This window comes from Cornus florida, unplaced genomic scaffold, assembly GCF_030987335.1.
Source record: "Cornus florida cultivar Cherokee Brave unplaced genomic scaffold, ASM3098733v1 CherokeeBrave_3.0.0_Hap2_Chr05, whole genome shotgun sequence".
In the NCBI taxonomy this organism is placed as follows: domain Eukaryota; kingdom Viridiplantae; phylum Streptophyta; class Magnoliopsida; order Cornales; family Cornaceae; genus Cornus; species Cornus florida.
This window is the reverse complement of record NW_026775575.1, coordinates 109,138,173-109,161,030: the sequence shown is the minus strand read 5'-3', so window position 1 is coordinate 109,161,030 and position 22,858 is coordinate 109,138,173. Positions and strand designations below refer to the sequence as shown.

General features: G+C 35.8%; 2 protein-coding genes across 4 annotated transcripts; both read right to left on the bottom strand.

The window, feature by feature from the left end:
- Positions 1 to 7,991: 7,991 nt before the first annotated feature.
- On the bottom strand, positions 7,992 to 11,619 carry LOC132308467 (probable galacturonosyltransferase 12). The gene is made up of 5 exons (XM_059806551.1): positions 11,271 to 11,619; positions 9,969 to 10,024; positions 9,105 to 9,851; positions 8,586 to 8,888; positions 7,992 to 8,466 (listed from the first exon to the last, which is right to left on the bottom strand). The coding sequence occupies exons 1-5, from the start codon at positions 11,605 to 11,607 to the stop codon at positions 8,182 to 8,184; spliced, it is 1,728 nt and encodes a 575-aa protein (XP_059662534.1). The 5' UTR covers positions 11,608 to 11,619; the 3' UTR covers positions 7,992 to 8,181.
- Positions 11,620 to 13,045: 1,426 nt separating this feature from the next.
- LOC132308466 (autophagy-related protein 18f) lies at positions 13,046 to 21,878 on the bottom strand. 3 transcript variants are annotated; one of them, XR_009482439.1, is made up of 9 exons: positions 20,946 to 21,878; positions 17,363 to 17,827; positions 16,849 to 17,280; positions 16,228 to 16,464; positions 15,322 to 16,128; positions 15,041 to 15,207; positions 14,310 to 14,666; positions 13,482 to 13,893; positions 13,046 to 13,359 (listed from the first exon to the last, which is right to left on the bottom strand). XR_009482439.1 is itself a non-coding variant. In XM_059806549.1 (8 exons), the coding sequence occupies exons 1-7, from the start codon at positions 21,138 to 21,140 to the stop codon at positions 14,312 to 14,314; spliced, it is 2,658 nt and encodes an 885-aa protein (XP_059662532.1). In that variant the 5' UTR covers positions 21,141 to 21,878; the 3' UTR covers positions 13,046 to 13,893; positions 14,310 to 14,311. The 3 variants fall into 3 exon arrangements, 2 of the variants coding, with proteins under 2 accessions (XP_059662532.1, XP_059662533.1); XM_059806549.1 differs by having other exon boundaries at positions 13,046 to 13,893; XM_059806550.1 differs by having other exon boundaries at positions 13,046 to 13,893; positions 17,363 to 17,874; positions 20,946 to 21,084.
- Positions 21,879 to 22,858: the final 980 nt, after the last annotated feature.

Here is a 22,858-nt window from a genome sequence, read left to right as displayed (position 1 = left end):
CAACTGGATTTAAAATTCGGCCACATAGATCACGATTTCACCAATCTTAACTCTGTCTTCAACGATCAAGCTTCGTTTTCATGAGCTACACTGGATCGAATCAAGTCTGAATCAAACTTCAATCAGTCTTCATCGTTCCCACAGACGGCGCCAATTGAAGATGCAAGAAATTTCTATTCTCATTTCAACAGAGTTTCATTACACTTCAATAATAAACTCCCCCTTTTCTTCTCTTCTCCCTTTTTATTTATAGACCAGTTACAGTTTCCTAGAGGATTCCTAACTAACTTCTTCCATTGGGCTCATCCTCGAGGCTTTCGTAATGATGGGCCTGATCATCTTCAAGGGCTTTCCGCTTCACTCTTCAGCTTTAGGCCTGCCCTATGGAAGCTTGATCCGGGCCCAGGTCAATTACCAAGCCTATTCTATATCATGTGAGCCAGATCCGGCCCATGCCGCTTTTGGTATCCTCAGGTCTCATTTTTTATCTCTCCCCAGCTAGTGCTCCCTCTCCCTCTTCACTTTCCTTTTTTTTTTTTTTTTTCTTTTCTTCACAATTTCAAGTTTCAATTACTCTCTCATCTTTTGGAATTTATTGGTGCCGTTTGCGGCAAATCAGAGAACTCGTCGAGGCTGTCATTTTGATAGGACCAAATCATACTTTTGGCCAACCCTTGGATTTTGAAATTAGGGTTTGAAATTGGGGATTTTGAGGTTTTTCTTCAATTAAGAGGTAGGGGTCTCTAATCCACAAGTTTTTATGCTTTTATAAGTCGATTCTTCTTTTTTTGTTGTCAAGCATGCTTATTTTGTGTTAATTATCTTTAAAATGATGTAAATGATGTATATGGAATGTGTAAATATGTGATAATTGATGTGTTGTGAATAAGCATGCTTACGTGAGATTAAATTCTCGTTTTATATGCTTACAATGTTGAATTAATGATGATTGAAAGCATGAGTTGTATATTTTAGCAATTTATCTTGATTAGTATGTATGAAAACTCTATGGTTACATTGATGATTAGAAGCATGAAGCACTCATGCATTCATTGAAAAAGAAAAGGGGGGAAAAGTGCTTTAAAACAAATGAAGTTGTTTTGGGAAAAATACTTTCGAAAAGTGTTTGCGAAAACCAGAAGCCTAGGAGGCGCCTAGTGGTCCGTGGTGTTAGTGTAGTCTAGAGAGGACTATAAAATGAGCTAACTAGGCCAGATGCGACGCCTTGGAGGTGCCTTGTGGTCGTGAATAGTTAGTCAATCCTCCTTTCGTGACGGCTTGGAGGTGCCTTGGTTTGAATTACACTAACGGTTTGGAAGTTGAAACAGAAATGTTTCAGAAATGGGGAGCGACATTTGCATGACATTGCACTTCATTAGTATATATGGTGTATTTGTGGTTTGATAACATTTGTTATATATACTTGTCGTAGTGGTTGTTGATATGTATTCCCTATGGTATTGTAACGACCCAAACCCGATGGTCTGAATCGCTAACCGGGTTCTTACCCGAACCCGAGGTCAACTAAAAACGTTACCGTTTTTTCCTATATCAATGTATCATATACGTGACATCCCAGGGTTTATAAATAATAATAATAATAATAAAATGAGATCATAGCTACAAAATATGTCAAACAGTCCACTAACCCATCAAAACCTGTGGAGGAACGTCGTCCGCCACTTCCTTCCCGTGACCTGAAAAATGTTAAAATGATGGGGTGAGCTAAACGCTTAGTAAGAAGTGACTAAGACGCACCTCTTATGACCCCGTGAATCCACATAGAGAATAGAAAGTAAGAGAACGGGATCATATCTCGGGAGTCAAGTAAAACTACTGTATCATCAATAAACATACATATCTCAACCAATTACCAAATGCACCACGTATGCCAATGATGTGCCATGCCATGCAATGTCACTCCCCATTTCTGAAACCATACCTTTTCAACTTTCAAACCGTTAGTGTAATCCGACCCAAGGCACCTCCAAGACGTCACGAAAGGGGGATTGGCTAACCATCCACGACCACATGGCACCTCCAAGGCGTCGCATCTAGCCTGGTTAGCTCTACCACACTAGGGTCTCTCCTTAGTCCTCTCTCTAGACCACACTAACACCATGAACCACTAGGCGTCTCCTAGGCGTCCGGGTTTTCACAAACACTTTTCAAAAACTTTTCCCCAAAACAATTTCATTGGTTTTTTTTTTAAAAAAATATTTTTCCCCTTTTTCTTTTCCAATGGATGCATAAATGCTTCATGATTCCAAATACCAAATTCAACAACTATATTCCATACATTTTACTCATATCATAATCACAACTTGTAAAAGAATATTCTAAACATTTATTTCTACGATTATGACATCAAATTTTCATGGCAATTGAAATACATAAAGTAAACAACTTGTCATTTCTAAGCATGCTTCTTCACTATAAGGATGTAACTAAATTTACAAACTCATTTATCACAAAGCATACATCCACTACTTTACATATAATCAACCACAATCACATAGTCAAAATAATTAAAATTAAACATGCTTATAGTTAATTTAAGAAGGAAAATTCACATAGAACCTAAGAAATTGTGAATTAGAGCATCCCTACCTCAAAAGTAACCAAAATACATCGCCGGCCGGAAAAGTCAACGCCAGTCAACACGGTCAATGCCGGTCAACAAAAGTGAACGCCGGTCAACGGCTGTGGAACAGAAATTTTTTTTGTGGGAACGTAACCGTCAATAAGGAGATTCTACTGTTCCAAAGGCTCAGCTTCGGAATCCGACTCTAAGTGGTCCAAAACCCCCTCCGAAGCCTTAGATCAGAAAATTTGAAAAAATTTGTAAAATAATCACCACCCTTTAGAAAATAAAATCCTTTGATTATGTGATAGAGAATGATAAGAGGAACGTTTTTTGTCAAGGAACCAAGACCGGAAACCCAACCGATTGGCCGGAAGATGGAGGAGTAAAATTGAAGCTCAAAGAAAAAAAAAAAAAAAAAAAAACAGAGAGAGAAAGATACTGCGCGAGAGAGAGAGACAGCAGATGGCCTGGTAATGACCATAAAAGGTCATTATAATGGTAAATCAATAGTGGTGGGTCCCGCTACTTTTAAAATAACATTTTAACATTATAAATATATATATATACACACACACACACATATATATAAAACATATCCCAACCACAACTTTAAATATATATATAACCAAGTAATTATTCAACAAATAATGATGCACTAAATGCCACAAACTCAAAACACAGTCCCCGTACTCAACAACTCCAGTAACAGGTCCCATCTGGGATCTTTCGGCCCGAAAAACTGAAAAATGCCGAAAATGCAAACGATACAATTCTAAAAGTCCTGAACTCAAGGAAATGCTCCAATCAACTCTAGGAACTCTCCTGACACACCCCACAGTGTTTGGCACGTAAAACGAGACAATGATTAAAAAAAATTCATAAAATCGAAAAATCCTAAAAATTGAAAAATGGGGAAAATCAGGATCATTATAGGTATGATCCCGTTTACTTTTTGCCTATTCCTTATGCGGATTTACGGGGTTATAAGAAGAATGTCTTAAACACTTCCTACTGAGCTTATGCTCACCCCTCATCTTAACATTTTTCAAGTTTGCAAAAAGAAGTGGCGGACGATAACCCACTACAATTCTAGAAGGGATTGGAATTTTTGTTTCGTACCTTTTGTATGTAAATATGAACTAAGCTCTTATTGTAAAGTTGAAGCATCACCTGTCGAAGTTGTAATCATGGAACCTTTGAAAATTTTGTTCTTTTTGCTCGATGGCCTGTAATTTGGATATTACTTTAAACACTTTGACTCGTGGCTATTAGTTTATGTAAGGGATCATGTATTATGTGGATGTTAGGTGTTGTGAGGTTGTACTCAATGATCTTACATGTGTATGGTAAGAACTATTCAGTTTTAAAAGTTACATAGCAAGTTTTATGCATAATTTCAGGTTCGTAGCAGTCCAATAGCATTTCTCAGATCGCAAAGCCATTTTAGTCGACCGAAATGGTCACTTCGGACGACTTGTACAGGAGCTATTTCGGTCGACCGAAGCTCCATTTCGGTCGACCGGTTTGTTGTTGTTTGCTCACTTTGCTTCCTCTTTCTAATATTGTTAACTATGAGTCTTTGGGAGGTTGATTGGGGTCTTCATGAATCTTATATAAGATGTGTTAATGATGTATTAGCACCGGACTTGATGGTATTGGTTCAGCTAACCTCGAGTTCGGGTAAGAACCCGATTAACGGTTCGGACCTACGGGTTCGAGTCGTTACATTTCCAGTGAAGTGTACACAGAGGGGATGGTGGTGGATGAAGTGGTGGTTGGGAAGATTATGTAATACCCCTAATTTAAAAAGATAGTCTCGGTATTTATTTGTTTGTTTTAATTGTATTTTTAATTATTTAATTGATTATTTGACTAATTGCTTATGGGTTTAATTGAACTAAGTGTTACTTAAGTATTTGATTATGTGTCTATGTGTTATTTTTATTTGTCTATGTGTTAATTGTTTAATTAATTAGATTATGTACTTAAATGGTGTTTCAATTAATTGTAAATTAAATGTTTTCTTTTATTTTATTATTTTCTTTTATTTTTCTTTTATAGTTATGGTTAGTAGTAATGGGCCAACCAATTGGGTCCCATGGACTACTTGGATAGGAGGTTGGATGGGTACGGATTATTACCGATGGATAGTTGTGTGTATATATATACAGATATTTATTATATACATATATAAAAGGGAAAGTAATTTATTAATTACTTTTATGGTAACTTAGGTAATAATATTTAATTTGATGTATATGTTTTATATTTAAATAATAAAAATATACATAGATTTGATACATGTTATGTTTTAAGTTACTCTATAATATTATGATAGTTTAAGTATTATTGGATAATCCATTAATAAATAATGGGTAATTTATTAATTACTTTTATGGTAACTTGGGTAGTAATTTTTAATCTAATGTATATGTTTTACATTTAAATAATAAAAATATACATAGATTTGATACGTGTTATGTTTTAAGTTACTTTATAATATTATGATAACTTAAGTATTATTGGATAATGCATTAATAAATAATGGGTAATTTATTAATTACTTTTATGGTAATTTGGGTAGTAATATTTAATCCGATGTATATGTTTTATATTTAAATAATAAAAATAAATATAGATTTGATATGTGTTATATTTTAAGTTACTTTATAATATTATGGTAACTTATGTATTATTGGATAATCCATTAATAAATAATGGAATGTGTATAATTTATTTATTTAATAAAGATATACATAAATTATATACGTAACATATTTTAGTTACCTTTTTAATATTTTAATATATATATTTTTTAAGTTGACTTAGATTGGGAAAAGGGTTAGGGTTATTTTATTTAACCTATAAATATATAGCTATAGGTTGTAAAAGGGGGTTAGAAATATTCAAGTGATATATTCTAGAGAGAGAGAGAGTTAGAGAATGAAGGAAGGAAAGAAGGAGGAGAAAAACCCAGTAGAGAGAAGATCAAAGAAGATCCGAAAGTTTAAGGCAAGTTTTTCTTCTATCTCTTTCCCTTTGATTCGTGTTTCTGTACATGCCTTGGAAATTCTAAAATTTATTAAACACATAAAATTAAATAATTATGCATGTTTAATTGGATTAGAACATAGGTTTTATGAATTTGGTTCATATCTGTTCTTGTGTTATGAATTAATAAATGCATGATTTTGATTTGATTTTCGGTGTGAATTTTTACATGTTTAAATTATGTATTTTTCATATCTGTGGAATGATGGAACGTAGAAACATGCCTAAGATTCCTAAACATTAAATAGGAACTAGGTTTGGGTTTAAATAAATTTAAATAGACTCAATCATAATGATGTTTGCTATTTGAATATTTTAAACAAACGAATGGATTTAATCTTTTAAAATGTTTTAGCAATTGAGATTAAAGGTGTAGAATGAATTGGATATGGAGAATGCTTATTTGACGGTATAATAAAATATCATCATGTATAAGATTCAGTTTGTGCAGGACATATGATATAGGAAGCTTAAATAAATAATAAGTCATTCCTATTTTGTGATAACTTGATATCATATTATCATAGTTATTTCTAGATTGTTTGATGTATTTCCTTAATCGTTATATCAATTGTTGGATTGTGTGGTTTAATGCACCGGTATGGGACGGTGGCATTTTAGAGACGGATTAACTTATCAGTTAAGTCCTACCTATTTTATATAAGGGAATAGATTAACTAAAATGTTAAGTCCTACTTATATTCAAGTTAGGTCAGCTGAACAAGTTGAATGACTTATGGAGAATTAATTTATTATATAAGGGAATTGATTAACTAAAATATTAAGTCCTACTTATATTCAAGTCAGGTCAGCTGAACAAGTTGAATGACTTATGGAGAATTGATTTATACTAGATATGATGGTTACTAGATTTTATATATATAAGTTTTGTGCCATGATATGAGCTTGAGTCTCAGGATCAGTGGTTAGGGAGCGTATATTGTCAGGGATGTGTAACTAGATATAGTGTACTTGTGTACCCTGGTAGGTCTAGGTACTCATGCCCACTATATGTGCGTTTTGCATGTTGCGTACTATTTAGGTTGAGATAACCCTATAGTCTAGTAAGGTTCCTTTAGTGTGTGTATATATATATACGAACTACTAGTTACTGTTAGATTGACTAGGATGTATACGTGTATCGGATCTCTGCTTGGACTGTAGTAGAGTAGAACTTGTTTGTGGGCTTGACCTACCATTATTTTTCAGGTGTTCGTCAAGAGTAGAGGTTATTCATGCTGAGCGGGGATCAGTCTACTCCATTCTTCCGATGCTACATAGGAGTTCTTTTATGATTCAGTTTCCTGATTTAGACAGTTATTGATGTCATTTGTTTAGTTTGGATTTTCTAGGGGTCCACACAGTATAGATTCCCAAGTTATATTTTGGAGGATCAGTTATATCAGAAGAGTTTATTAATTAATGGAAATATATTCTGAGGTTTACTATTAGATTATCATTTTAGTTTCTTGTCAGCATTTTATTTATTCTTCTTTATTCTTTTGTACTCTGTGTTCGTTTATTGCCGATTTTGTTTTTGATATCCTCAGGTATTCAGACGTGGGCCTGGCCAACCCGCATTCGGGAATCCGGGGGTATCACAGATTACGAAGTTGTTCTCGAATCAGTTTTGGATTTGCACAACCCCAGATCATAATTTCCCTCTCCCCAATTCAAAACCCAACCCATCTATAATGTAATTTACTTCGTGGTGGAGAGAGATGGTGGTGGCGGTTGTGGTTGAGGGGAAGTGGCGGCGGCGGTTGTGGTTGAGGGGAAGTGGCGGCGGCGGCTGTGGTTGAGAAATGGTGGCGGTACAAGGAGGGAGATGATGGCGACGACGGCTGTGGTGATGGCGATGGTTGAGAAGTGGTGACGGTATAAGGAGGGAGATGATGGCGGCGGCGGCGAATGTGGTTGGGGAGATGGCGGCGATGGATGTGGTTGGGGGAGACGGCAATAGCGGATCAAGACTCTGATAGTGTGTAGATATAAGGGCAAATTTGACTTTTCATGAATTCTGATATTTTACTATAAAAATGACTATTGAAGGGCAATCTCGTCTTTTTTAACGTTTTAAGGGCTTGTTTGGATCAAAATTCTTACAGGGGTGTCTTTGTCTAAAAAGCGGCTAAGTTGTATATGACTGTCAATATGACAAACCTCAGAGAGTGTTGTTGTAATTAACCCTAAAATATATATCTAGCCAGACCAGTTGAGCAAACGAATTACATTCCTACTTTGCATCTTTGAGACCAAGTTTATTTTACAAAGTTTATTAAATAGTTTGCATAAAACCATGATGGTTTAAGAGCTATAAAACTGAAAAGGCATAACATATAAACAACAAAGAACTCCAGAAAAGAAAATTTTCATCAAGGAAAAAAAGATTGAAGCCTGATGCTGCTTCCATCTTACATTTGGAATCAAGGATCTGGAATTGTGAACAACTCTCTCCATCTCAACTTTTGTGGTTCCCATTTACAACTATACAAGCTGCTCATCTTTTGTCATCCAAACATTCCTCTCAACATCCATCCATTCTAAGATGCCCTAATATGACAACTTTTGATGAGTTTATCTGAGAAGTCCACATACTTCGTCCACAGCTTCCGAAGCTGTGGAAATGCTATATCTAACCACGGCTTTGCTCGCCCATTATAATGGATGACACCCGCTGTTTTAGCATCTGCCATGCTCGTGTTCTCCTGGTACCCTAGGCCAAGCATGTGCCAGAATGGATCAATAATGTGAACATGACCATGGAATGCTATTAGCCCCGGTGGTAATGTCCCTAGCTGCCACAAGCTCAACTCCGATTTCAAGTTCTGCAAATAAATCGATCAAATTGCCTTTAATTTTGCAGTAATAATATAACAACATATATGTAACTTCAAATTGAACCATAAGCTATATTAGAAACATTGTTTCAGGCAATACTGTTTACCTCTTCAATCCAGTAATGGTATGTGTGGCTTATATTGGTCTTCCTCCAAGCCTCTAGATCAAAGATGTTCATGCCATATGCCCATGCACATTCGTCAGGATTGAAATTCTTCGATATCAATGGATGGGAGAAGTTCAAGTAGCTCTTGAGCCGCTTTGACATCACAAACTTGTCCTCTCCTAGACATGTTTCTACTGCTCCATTGACCTTCCCATTCATGTCAATGTCCCACAGAGGCGAAAGGTCGGTTTGGATCACAATGTCATCGTCGAGAAACACTACCTTGTTCAGGCTAGGAAACAACTGCAAAAAAAATGCATGCCTGCCTTAAGACTAAACATGTATACATATATACAAAGCACAAGAAGCAAAAAATAATGTAATGTTGCGTTTGACAGCATGGAATTGAAGAAAAATTAGTTCAATTTTGAAATAACATGGTCCATGATTCCAATCCAAAGAATGGATTCGATGCTGCCAAACACAATATTAGTGATCTATTGGATCTTAAGTACTCACCTCAGGTAGATGAATTCGAATGTGATTCATCAGTGAATTGTACTTTGGACTAAGCGCTTGCAACTTTGATGCAATGACATGAGGCTTTTCGGTATCATTTGCAACAATGGCAGAAGAGCCTCCTCTGAACTGTGACCTCACTCTCTGGTCTTTCTCCATGGCTTCCAACACTGGGACCTTCCCCTTCGTGAACCAATCAAAATGATGCAGCCCTTTGACCTCAATGATGGCTGGTGTTAGAGGGTGCAATGAGAACCAAGCCTGCATTGGTGAATAGGTCTTCCTATCCGTGATTATGTGAAGGACAACCTTTCTGGGGTACAACGAGTTGCGAACAAGTGATGATGCCACCACAGAGGCGGCAAGGATGTTGTCAGAGGCGAGGGCAAAGTGGAAGAGTGAGTTGTCGACAAGGGATGGAATGAGCTCTGGCGTGGGGAGCTGGAGGCGCGCGTTGGCATTGGTGGAGTGCTCATTGGCTAGCCTTAAGGCAAGGCAATGAAGCTGTTTAGGTATGCTATTTGATGCCACGTGACGATAAAGGTACTCTTGGATTTTGGCTGTTCTAGTCCTCTGTTCAAGGAATGTGACCATGGCTTTAAGCTTGATAGCAAAGGTCTCAGCATCTGATCCACTGTCCTTCATTTCACTAACAAACTCTTCTAGTGACTGAGGGACCTCAACCCCTCCTTGTATTCCATCTTGTTTAACAGGTTCTTCGAGAACTTGATATATCACTTCTGGTACCTTTCAAAAGCCAAAACAAATTTTCACTATTTTGTTCCAAATATGTGATTAATTAGACGATTATGACAAGTTCTAAAATAAAATTATTAATTTGAAGGTTGGGACGAAGAGATTTACAGATGATTCGAGCCGCCTTCTCAAAATCCCCGGTCCTAATCTTTTCCCCAAGCAACCTATCACCCACCATCAAGATCAGTTGATCAAATATTCTGATATCAGAAATTATCACAAATGAACAACAAGGTCCACACAACAGCAAGAGCATGTTTTGTAACTTGTAATTTAAGTAAAAATATTCAACAGCCATCAATATATTAGTACATGTATTTCTAATTAATTCGAATGAAATAAGTAACTACATTATTTTTTGGATTTTATGTTTGAGGTAGTTAAGGTGATGGGATCAGATGTGATGTAACGACGAATTAAAGCAGTGGCATATATGTCAAGCAATGATCTGATGATCCTACTTTGATTAAAAATAAAAGTTTCCACATTCTAATTAAGCTGAGAGGTAGGTAGTTAGGTAGGTACATACATATCTAGCAGACAATGATATTGTGAAGAATTTTTGTTGTTTCTTTTTTGTCCATAGCCTTCCATTATTACAGTTTGCACATAGATTTACTGTGTATATTCTCAATCAAATGTTAACGATATTCGAGCCTATTTGAATGTTGACTAACCCTCCTGAACATGCATTATTCTTGTTCAATCATCAGAATTTGTAATAAAAGGTTGGCACGCTTAAGAAACAGAATTGAGTTCAAGAAGAACATGTATATTAGTACGAATTAATAAACTATTTTATCCCTCTCAACACTGTCGATAAATTAATGGTGTCAATACTCACTATATTGAATCATCAATTAGAATACAGATATAGGTGAATTCAAAATGGGAATGGCTTTTTCCAGACAAAATAGATAATTTTTTATTGTTTTTACAATGGTTATTTGAATGAGGAGTTTTAGCTTTTGTGTTGGATTGTAGATACTTAATAGGCATTTTTTCTTTCTATTTTCATTTTTTATTAAGTTTTGTACACATACGTGTTCGATGTATTTATTGTCAAATTTAGTACTATCTCTGCCAATTGGCAGAGTAAACACATTACTGTTTTCAAACATTAAATATAACTTTTTTATGGGAGCCACTGTTTTTGTCCTTTATTTGGCAACCCAATCACATATCAGACTTGAGCCAGACACAAACAAACAAACAAGAACAGGTCAAACGATGAGGTGGGTTGTAAAGTCCAGTCCGACTCATCTAACCTTTTTTTTTTTTTTCCTTGTGTGTTGTGAAAATTAAACTTTCACATGAATGTCTCTAATTTTAATTAAAATTTTCATGCTAATTAATACTCCGTAAGAGATATGGAAGAAGAAAATGATGGATTAAAAAGCATGAATGTACCTAATGTAGAGCACTTGGTTTCACCATCAATGGTTTCGACGGCGGTGATGACGAACAAGAAGCGGAGAAGAAAGGTGACGAATAAAAGGGAATAAAGAACCATCCGATACGAAACTCTTCTGGAGCCAACCTTCACCTTGATGAATTCTTTAACCCCTTTGGCCGGCAAAACGGTTACGAGGCGTAGACTGGGCGAGATATGAAGCTGCATTTTGAGAAATAAGAAGAAGAAGAAGAAACAAACAAAGAAAACAGGCCGCCAGAATGAAACTGAATTCTCGGAATGTTCTTCTTCTATTTGGTGTTTAGTTACGAGAGTTGAAATGCAAAATCCCATGTAAGGGAAATGATGTTGTTAAAGGTTAGCATTGGAGGATTTGAGGGGTTGCTATCAATCACCTAACCTTGCTTAACATTGAGGTTATATATATATATATATATATATCAAAGTTTACTGGGAATGTGTTTTTGAAGGCGAAGAAGGGGTTGTTTGGGAGAAAGAGACTTGGGAATGAGAAGAGCACGTCTGTGGTTTTGGCTTTGTTTTGAAGAAGGGATGTTGAGAGAAAGAGAGAGAGAGAGGAAGTAACAGAAAAATACAGATGAGAGGGCGTTATCTGATGTTGTTTTGCTTTGCCTCCACATGAAGTTTTTTAATTTAGAATAGTAAGGTTTGAATAAAATGTGGGTTTGGGGTTTGACAGAACAGAGTTTCTAAATGGAAAATGACTGACTCTCTCTCTCTCTCTCTGTGTAAGGGCGACTAGAAAGGTGGGGTTGGCGCTTGGTTGTTGGTCTGTTGGAGTGAATATACTTCTTCATTCTATATATAACAAATATATTTCTATAAATACCAATCCTTACTATGTGCGACTTTTTAGATATTTTTTTGTTTTATAGTGTACATCTTTTTCCATAAAAAGTAATGGAAAGTTATCCTCTATTAAAGCCGAATGGCGAACATGAGACAATAGTGAATTTCAGGACGAATCTGGTACTCCACTCGTTATTTCCCACCCCAGGAGAATTAAAACAATTTCTGTGTGTGTGAGTAAATATATATAGATAACAGTGTGAAGGGCAGATATTTTAACTACTAGTAAAAAGAGAAAAATTATGGAATTGGGGTATAAAGTGATTTTAGGGAGACATGAGAGACAGATATGGTGATGGATAATCACGTTGAGAGACATATGGTTATGGATAATCACTGATAAGAGAGATATGAGGATGTTTCCTAATGAGATAAGAGAGAAATGGTGATGCGTAACCAATGCGATAGAGCGCCAAAATTTTGAAGACAATTTAATCCCAATATATATATTATGATTTCTTTTTTAACCTTTAAGAAACACACTATACATCCATTGTCTTAAAACCTTCTATTTTGAAAGTCGAAAAAATAATTATTTACATGACCTTTCATGTTTATACTCCAAAAGCACTAGATTACGGCCTTAATATAGATATATTATGATTTCAATGTGACAAGCATAATTTTTTGTGCCAAATCATTACGCGACAGATATGAACACCGGAAGCCCTAATTAACTCGTTTAAAGTTGCTGCAAAGGTACGGCCACCTACCCCCACCCCCACCCCCCCCCCCAAAAAAAAAAAAAAAAGAAAAAAAGTACGTACCGGCCCCCGCAACAGCAATTTTGGGCAGAGCTAACACCCCGACCAAATTAGCAAAGGATGATCTTACAACATCTTTTATTTTAAACGCATAGACGATAACTTTTTCATTTTGTGTGAGTCAAAAGTACAAAACATTATTAACTATTCTTGTGAAGGGTAATTTATACTTCAAAAATGCATTGATAGTCGGTACAAAGTAGAGCTATTCCCATAATCCCATTACATTACATTAATTCTGAGGTGGAGGACCTTGGGCCATAATACCAATACAACTCAGCATCTACGATTCATTCCAGAAGTAACCGAACAATAAACCTTCAGCACAAAATATTCACAAAATTTCACATTCAATGCCTTCTTGTCCCTCTCTGTTATAAAGCGGTAGTAAATTAAACCATTAACAGAAGCCCATGCGCTTGTGAGGATCCTACTCCAATCATTATAAACACTTATGAAGTTCACAGTTTCAGGATTGATTGGATTTCACATGCCCCGAGAAAGTGATTATCAGATGGACGCCTCCTCAACACAAATCTTATACAATAAACACTAGCTGAGATAATATATTACCTTAGAGCAGCTTGGTTGAATCCACATGACCCGCAACTGTTGATCACGAAGCATGCACCCAAATGAGACTACTGCACTGTAATTCTTCTTCCACAAAAATCCACAGGTAACAAATGAAATAACTTTAAAATTTAGACGACATGGCAACTATGAAAGGTGATGCTATTATTTACATATTACAACTGAATAATCAAGATATATATATATATATATATATATATATATATGTACACACACACACATATTCTGGGTCTTTTATTTACAAAGTCAATAGAAGATGAAACCCAACATGATGTTATCCACAATTCCCCATCAAAGGTTGGAGCCCACCGTCCTCTTCCTGCTCTACATTTCAACCAACAATATTCACTGTTAAGGAAACTCCCGGGAGAATAAAAGAATATCTGCACACCTGAGAAATATAAAACATGTGAACAACTCAAGCTCGCATCACCTAAGGGTCCTTTAAATTAAGGAAGCACGACATATTCTCACAAACTCAAAGAGAAAGGGCAGCGCAAGGCAATCAAAATAAACAATCTGAAAAGTGATATATCATGACACCTAGTCTACGATCAACTTGTGACAAATCGTATCATATTTACGTAAAGTGTCATCACGTCAAACATACAAGAGGTAATCTTTCTTCCTAGGGCCAAACAATTAATTATCAATGCCTTCAAGCATCTCTTGGTACAATGATGTTCTGTTTGCTTGATTCAGCACAATGATACCACTAGTTCCCCAAAATTGACGAAAACTTATAAAGAATATCCACAAAATAATTATAACCAGCATACAAATTGCAGGCCAGGAAGCTAAACTCACCTCTAATCAAATTCATCACCTTGATCTTCAAATTGATTCTCCATTTTCAGGCCTTCTCTGTTATTATTTACATACTTAAACTGGGCCTCCGTTGAGTTCTCTCTATTATTTACAAGCTCAGGTCTAATGTTTGATTTAGGGCAGTTACTATTATATACAAAGCCCTTGGTTGTGTCTGTAGGCATCTGAAGACCATCCCACCCAGTTCCTATAATGCCATTGTGATGTTCAGCTACCGTACGACCACCATTACTAATGTAGTCAAGATAGTCAGAGCCGTTCTTGCACAAAAGCCCGCCATTTTCAGACCTCTGATGCAGCAGTTGCCCATGATTATTGCTATCCAAAGCAAGAACCCTGAATGAGAATGAACAAATACTTCAGAAAAACCTATACGAGCCATCACTATGAATCTTGCAATAGGAAGTGTGTTCAGCAGGAATAAATAAAGTGAAACAAGGCCAAAAGGTAATTGATGATGAACGATAAGGAGTAAATTACAGATGAAATCCCATCAATTATGGAATTATGAACTTCTTCTCCTGCTTTCTCTTAACAATTCACTTTTTTCCACAACTTTAAATGCGATAATTAACTGTGCTCCTAAAAAGGCTAGACTCTAAGTACAAACCAGTATTCGAATTAATGAACAAAAATGATTTGCAATGTAAGTAATGCCTCAATCCTGAGAATCAGAAGCTAAAAAATGGTATTATATAACCTCGGCTCACCATGCCTGTTGGGAATTGGGAGCTTGAAAATGATCAAAGACAGGAACTAAGTCTCTTGGCCTTGCTTCAATCATGCAAGTAGGAATGCTTTCAATCTCAATTTCCCCTCCCAAAACATCTTCACCATCTATTTTTAGGCCATCCACCATCATGGACTGAAAGGATATCTGCCAAGCAATAATGCAAGAAAAAGAGGCTATGTCACTCATCACACCAGCTTAAGTGTATATTTTGCATCAACAGAGAACCATTTTGAGTTTCCTGCAAAACATGAAGAATACCTCAGGTTTTGCCCACAATGGTATCCGGGCTTGATGCATCTGCAGTTCCGCTTCTGAAATATACATGTGATGTTTTTCCTCAGCACTGATCTTTGCTTTTGCAATTGAGCCCCTAACTTCAGGATAGACACTAATTTCCTTTTCTATTCCTTCAGGAAATACTTTGCTGCTATCTGAATTTCCATTATCACCATATATATCTGTATTATCATCTCGCTCTCTTCGATTATGTTTCTGACAAATATTCCACTTCTGGATTGCCTCAATCACTAATCTAGAATCACACTCTGTAGCTGACTCATAAGCAGCACTTAATCCAGACACAACTGTTGCAGAATCTAATGCAGGAGATATCCGCAATGCATATTGTATCACAGAACCAGAGGGAGAGAAAACCAAAAGGTGATACTTGGCCTTCAAAGAGCCGGAGTCCATATAAAGATCTTTACCTTTGCAGTTGTGAAAAGCTGAAGCAATAGTCCCAGAAAGAGAACTCATCCTGCCTGTTGCAGCTGCTGCAGCACCACTTACAGTGCTTCTCCAACCATTATTTCCACTCCTTATTCTGCTAACAACAGACAGTGTAATTGGAGGGCCAGAAACACAAAGGTTCTGTTGGATAAGCATCTGTGAACCTGGCTTGGTCATAGCACAAGATCCACTATTCTTGCCTATAGAACAAGCATCATAAGACTGAAAAGTAACTGATCCCCCTGAAGGCGATATAGCAAACAGATGACTGGTCCCTCTTGAGGAACTTATCATAATCCAGCAGCTATCATCACTGAAACTGATGTCCTGTATAACCTGAAAGAGTATTACCAAAAGAAAAAAGAATAAGAGATCTTCTAAAGGCCAACAATGAAAATTTCAAGAAAAAAAATGTGATGAAAAAACAGATCTTACTGCATTAGTAAAACCACGTTGCAGCCTATAAAGATGTACACAAGATGCACCAGAATCAGCTCCCGAAGAATTTCCATATGGTCGAGGCATTATTCGGAAAACATTTATGTTATGCCCCTGAACTGAAGCCGTCACCAAAAGTGTCCCACTGGGATCAAAGCATAATGATGAAATAGGACTTTTATGTGCTCTAAACTGGGAAATAACAGATTTACTGACAATATCTCTGACAATGACCTGATAAATCATGGAAGAAAGTAAAGATAAAAAGAGTGGAAAAAATGTGTGATATAAAATATAACACAGAGAACAAGGCGCTGGTCAAGAATTGCAAAAAATGCTTAATCAGGCACTTAATTCTCTATTACATAAAATTGTGTACCCACTAAGGAAATCAAGGAAAAACCGAGTTAATGACACAGACATATAATGTAACCGAACTTGCAAAAGAAAGGTAACAATAATGATAATGTTGATGTTGATGTTGTTGTTGTTGTTGTTGATGAACAATAATAACAATATTGAAATAATAGTAACAGTAGTTGTAGTAGTAGTAAAATATAATAGAGAGAGGGCAATCAACGCCAAAAAAAAAAAAACACACCATAAACGAAGATATACCATTCCGACATTGTCTGCATCAGGCAAATGGCCATTAATGGTTCCATTGACTTTCCAGCGAGGACTCCCTGTTTGCGGAGAATTGTTGCTATCAGGTATGAGCTCAGAGTAGTACCTCGACAATTTTTTATACCCCTTGTCCCCTAGGGTCACAATCCCAGCAGCAAGTTGCTTACTTGATTCTTTTGCATAGTGTGCAACCAGGCTGCCATTTGAAGCAGAAGCAGGAAAACTCACAGAAGGGGTTAGATGTTGTGGACTGACACGACCAGAATTTGAGACAGAGACAGCACTTCCACTATAAGCTATCCACCTGGGACCCACTGCAAGAGGTCCATATCCTATACCTCCAGATCCAGGACAACCCGTAACTATAGGATTCGTAAGAATGGTATACTCCCTCTCTAATGTTGCAGCATCAAAACAGTGTATCTGTAATAAATAGAACTTCATGCTCACTCTCTCGTTAAGACAAAAGATATGGAAAGTTGAGAAGTATATGGAATAAATGTACCTGAGCTGCTTGTAAAACGGCAACAACTCGAGAGCTGCACCTTACTGAATAAACAACTGATCTGAACTCAAGATAATGTTTGTAAGATTGAGATCTCAAGGAATAAAACCAAACTACAGTAGGCACAAAACCACCATTCACTGAATCGTGGCAACTTTGGGTGTTCCCGTTAAAAGGAGTGGCTAGCCCATCCTTATCTACACCACCTCCAGAAAAGGATCCATCTGCACAAATTACCAGCAATGGGCGACTGTCTGCGAACTTATCCCCATAACTCTTTGATGCTACTGGTTTTGGTAGTATTTGCATAAATGAAACCGGACCATCATGCCTGAAAACTAGGTTGCGAACATTATCTGCTTCTTCAACATCCCAAACCTGGAATCCATACCGATAGCCAAGCAATAGAACTTGCCGAGTGACGTCTCCCTCGAATTCTATCTTGTCAAAACCAGCCCAGCAAACCTTTATTTTGTGAAATGGTATATGAGAAGTCATTTCTACTGCTACAGCTAATATGAATGAAAAAGATTCAAATGTATATTACAATAAAATGCAGGAAACAAGTAATACAATTTTCAAAGGAAATATAAAAATAGGGATAACATGGATGCAAGTAACAAACTCGAGTATAAATAGAGGGTCATAATCACAAAACTATAACAACCAGAGTGATATACATTCATAGTATAATAGCACACATCAATGTGCAAAATGAATTTAAGATGACAACATGTCGTTGGGAATACCTTGAAAACAATCGAACCCAGCATTCAGAAAAATGTTGACAATCCAACTAAATATTTTTTTAATAAAGTAAAAGTCAAAATAATTATAACTTTCAATCTCAATGTAGCTCAAAATAAAACTGTTAGTTTAAGAATTATTCCCTTTTTTTTTGGGTCCATGTCGCTACATATATCCATCAATAAAAAATAATGTGAGCATTAATTGATTTGAAGAATTCTTCAGGCCTCAGTGTTTGATTCATTGACTTAACAGTAGTTTAACAGTTTAACACTTGAACATCACTGTCATTGACTCATTGGTGCTGTCATTGCTGCAAAAAGCCACTTTGTAGAATATCAAAGGTTAGGACTGTCTCGAGTCCTCCCTCCACATGACCCTGCTGTAGCGGGACCAAAACTGATAATGTCCTAAACTAGATATAGGCATCAAAAGTGTTGGCCTCGACAATTTTGTTCAGGAATAAGGATTAAGAAATAATGTAGAGTGTCCGATAATCAGCTTGGATTTAAGCCAAGGAGATATACTAATAAGGTTTTTGCTTAACTGGGAAAAAAAATAATGTTGTTTACTTACTAAGGCAATTAGTAGAAGATTGTAGAAACAAACAAAAGAACTTACGAGAGGTTTTCATAGACTTAGAGAAGGCATACAATAAAGTAGCAAACAATATAATTTGGTGGACTTTAAAGAATAACAGATTCCTATAACAATAAAGCAGCATATAAAATAACTTTCTTAGAAGGCAAAAGGATTGTGGACAATAGCTGAAGAATCAAGAGAAAAAATAAAAATACTAAAGCAGCTTATTAAGCAAATGCTTCCCGATGAGAAGATCTTGTGACCTACAGTCATAAATTGGCCCCTAATTGCCTTTTATATGGTAATCTTCTCACCCTCCTTCTTGCAACCCGCTCGGGCATTCTTATCTTTTCTCAGTAAGCAAGAATTTATGCTACCCTCCATTTTGCAACACTTCTAACCAAACATAATAAACTAAAAAGATTCATGGCAAAGGCCAAACACCAGACCTTCCAAGATGGTTTTCTCTAAAAAGAAACAGTGAAAGGAACAAATGCCCATAATCCCTAGTGATTTATGGAAAACTAAAAGTCTTTATTTGTCAACGCACTTCATTCACAGCCTTACTCACATCCATTGATATGCCCATCAATGTTAAACTAATGATCTTATTTCCTTATAGTTGATATACTGTAATTATCTCACACACTCAAATGACAACAAAATCCAACTCGAAGTAAGTGTTTAGCCTAGTACCATCAGAACATCTTCATAGGTACACATGTATTGTTACCGTAGCATCATCCAAACTACTTACTGTCAGCTATAGAAATACTTCTTCATGTTCTAATCTACCTAGAGCCATATATCTGAAATACCGCTAAAAGCAAAAAATTATTTTATTTCATATTTCAAAAAAGTCTATCAGATGTCCATACTCAAATCAATGTGCTTGAGACTGGATAGTTACATACTGACTACACTATTCCTGACACTTATTTATGCCTATACAGCATGTACGCAAGTGATTCTGCAGGCATGTTGACTCAAGATATATGTATTAGCATGCTATATGTATGAGAATTTTTTTTTATTTAATTTATCCCAAACTTCTAAACCCAGCAGAACTTTCATACTAGAGTTAAGAGCTACAAAAGGACATCTCTTCATTTGTAAACAAGTGTGTAAGAAAAAGTGTCATTCTGCATGCAGATGGGCTTGAGGCATGCTTCTAAGCATGTTCTATTTATGGGATTTCATCATTTAATCCTAAATTTCTATAACCCACCAACTTTGGGAAGGAAAATATTTGAAACAACATTTTAGACTTCAAAGCATTCCAACAGAGATCTCTTACATTTGATGTAATCTTTAATTTGGCTAGTGATCTTACATCATCACATGGTTTTCCTAATTAATGACCATTCAAACCCATAACTCCAATATAGCTTAGAGGTAGAAGGTGCAGCTAGCCTCCCCCTCCTAGTTAAGTCTAGATAGCCAACTGCACTGACATTTTATAGACACTCCTAAACAGTTATCCAACACCTTGTAGATGTGTCTTTAATTCAAAATAAGTTTCAATATTTTGAAGGCTGATGCATCAAACATTTCCTACTAGATGACAACGTAGCTGAAGCACATCTTATAGGAAACTTATGGGAAGTTAAGTTATGCAATTTTTAGAATTTAGTTGAGAAATTTGATCAAAGTTATATATTTATCAGATGTGTACATATTATACTAAATGTTTATATATGGTGGTAGCATCTCCGTGTCAATGACCTACACTTTTAGAATTGTCCCATATAGTAGTAAAAATTCAATCATAAAATACGTACTAAATAATATCAATCAAAATAATATCAATCATGATCAAATGAGATGATCAATTTTCTTGAAATTTTAAACCAATATGAACTATGCTGAACAACTTCCACACATTAAATAAAAGCTACCATAAATTAGACCACAATATAATCCTCATAACTCCCACTGTCAATCTCAGTATATCCTCTTACCCACAGTTCAACAGTATTGGATATCATTCACATAATAGACCATAGTCCAGTACTTGCTATAAAGTTTTAACTTAAATTCCAATCTTCCATAAAAACTCAATTTTTAGCAAGCATATATCACATAATTACGTGCATAAACTTGATAGAACTCGAACAATTCAATTCAAAGCAGTAAAACCTATATAAAACAATAATTCCAAATGGGCAAGTAGAGAGTTTGAATAGTTCTCTCAAAATTAAGACACATACAGAAATTTTACATTTATTTTGAATGAAATATATCCAAGTCACACCTGATCGTGGCTGGCATCACTATCCCTCTCCAAAATGGCCGATGCAGCAGATGCAGCCGACCGAGCAACAGTGGAAGCACCAGATGACACGATCCTCAAGTAACTAGACAGAGCTCGGAACGAAGACGGTATAAACCCATTAGTCCGCCCCGGCCGTGGCACACCTCCCTGCGGTCTCTGGCCATCATTCCTCATCCCCAGAACCCCCAAAGAACTGCCGAGAAGAAGAGAACACAGAAATGAATAGGCTCTGATTCTCCAAGCCAACTTCACTGATCATAACCTCAGGCTGTTTCTTTAACCGCCTCTCACACAAAACAAAGAAACAGCCCAAATTTCACAAACTTAACTCACAGGTGTCTCCATCAGCTTCCAACACCAAAAACATCTACTAACTTCGAAAAACCCCAAAAACAACCGAACTGTCCCCGAATCGAAACAAAAACGCCTCAATTCGTTCTGTCTTCAGCTTTACAACAAAAGATCAAGTGAAAAAACGTACAAAGGAAATAAATCAATTTTCCTCTTTTCTTTTTGTATAATATATACCAAATCGAAGCAAACCAGAATCAAAAACTAGCAACTTCTGAATATATCGATTTACAAATCAAATGAATCTTCAAAACACTGCACAAAAGACGAATTTTTCCTAATTAAAAAACGGTGAAGATTTAAAATCGAATCGAATCGAATCGAATCGATTTGTTAGGGTTTCTGAAATAGAACCGAAGCGCAATTGAAAGAAATTTTTTTTGATGTTTATCGTAAAACGGGAGCAATTGATATGTAGGGGAATATAGAGAGAGAAAGTAGAGAAGATGGGATGGGATAACGAGGGGGAAGAAATAAGACTCTCCGTTTACGTCTCTCTCAACAAATTGGCCTTCTCTCCTGCTTGCTTTGGCTTCTCATAGTCCACCAACAGTACCTCTCTCGACACGTCTTTGCCCGTCCCAATGCAATCCTTCCTTATAAACCTTTTTTCACCCCGTCTCTTCTGTCTCGTCACAGTAATAAAGGTAAAACTTTTGGATAAATTCTTCAAGTTTATCGTAATGGTGCCAGTCATTCTTTTGTTTTAATATTTATATCAATTTTTTAATAGGGCAATTCTATCCAATTTTTGAATTAGCAAAAAAAAAAAAATTTCCTATCCTTTTTTTTTTTTTTGGGTATGAAACAATCTTATCCAATTCCATCAGAATTTCCAATTTTTTACTCACAGATCAGTATGCATTTTTTTTTATATTTAAAAACGCAAGTCTATAAGAGGAAATTGGTATTTTAAAATTGTTGACTTAATAATAAACCATTATAAATAGGTATTATCGTTGACAATAAACTTTTGGCTTATTATAGTGTTATTGGTAACTCCATTTGAGGCTTAATTTCAAATAACTCAACTAATAATTTAATTTCAAATTAAAAAAGTAATAACTTAATTAGGTGTAATTAATAACCCAATTTAAATATTAATATAAAATAAAATAAAATTTTAAGTGAATGAGATTTCATATTTCAATGAACACTTTAAATTCAAATGATTTTAAAAAATTCTTGATTTACAATTAACAATTAAAGTTTCAACCTATATAAATTTTTGATGCTTAATTTTAGTTAATCAAACAATTACGTGTAAGAGGATAAATTACTGTAACATTTTTAAAAAAATAAAATAATTGTAAGTTCTGAATAGCTCACACAAGTACACAACTAGTAAGGGCTTTGATAGTACTCATTTTATGTCTCTAGTTTGTTACTCGCCAAAGGCGAGACCTTAATTGTATGTAGTGGCGGCCAAATTGTGTGCATTCATGGATGGATTAAAATTTTAAATAAAAATAAGATTACATATATCACAAGAACACTGAAAAAACAATTAAAAAATTGAATTTATAATTAACAAATAAAGT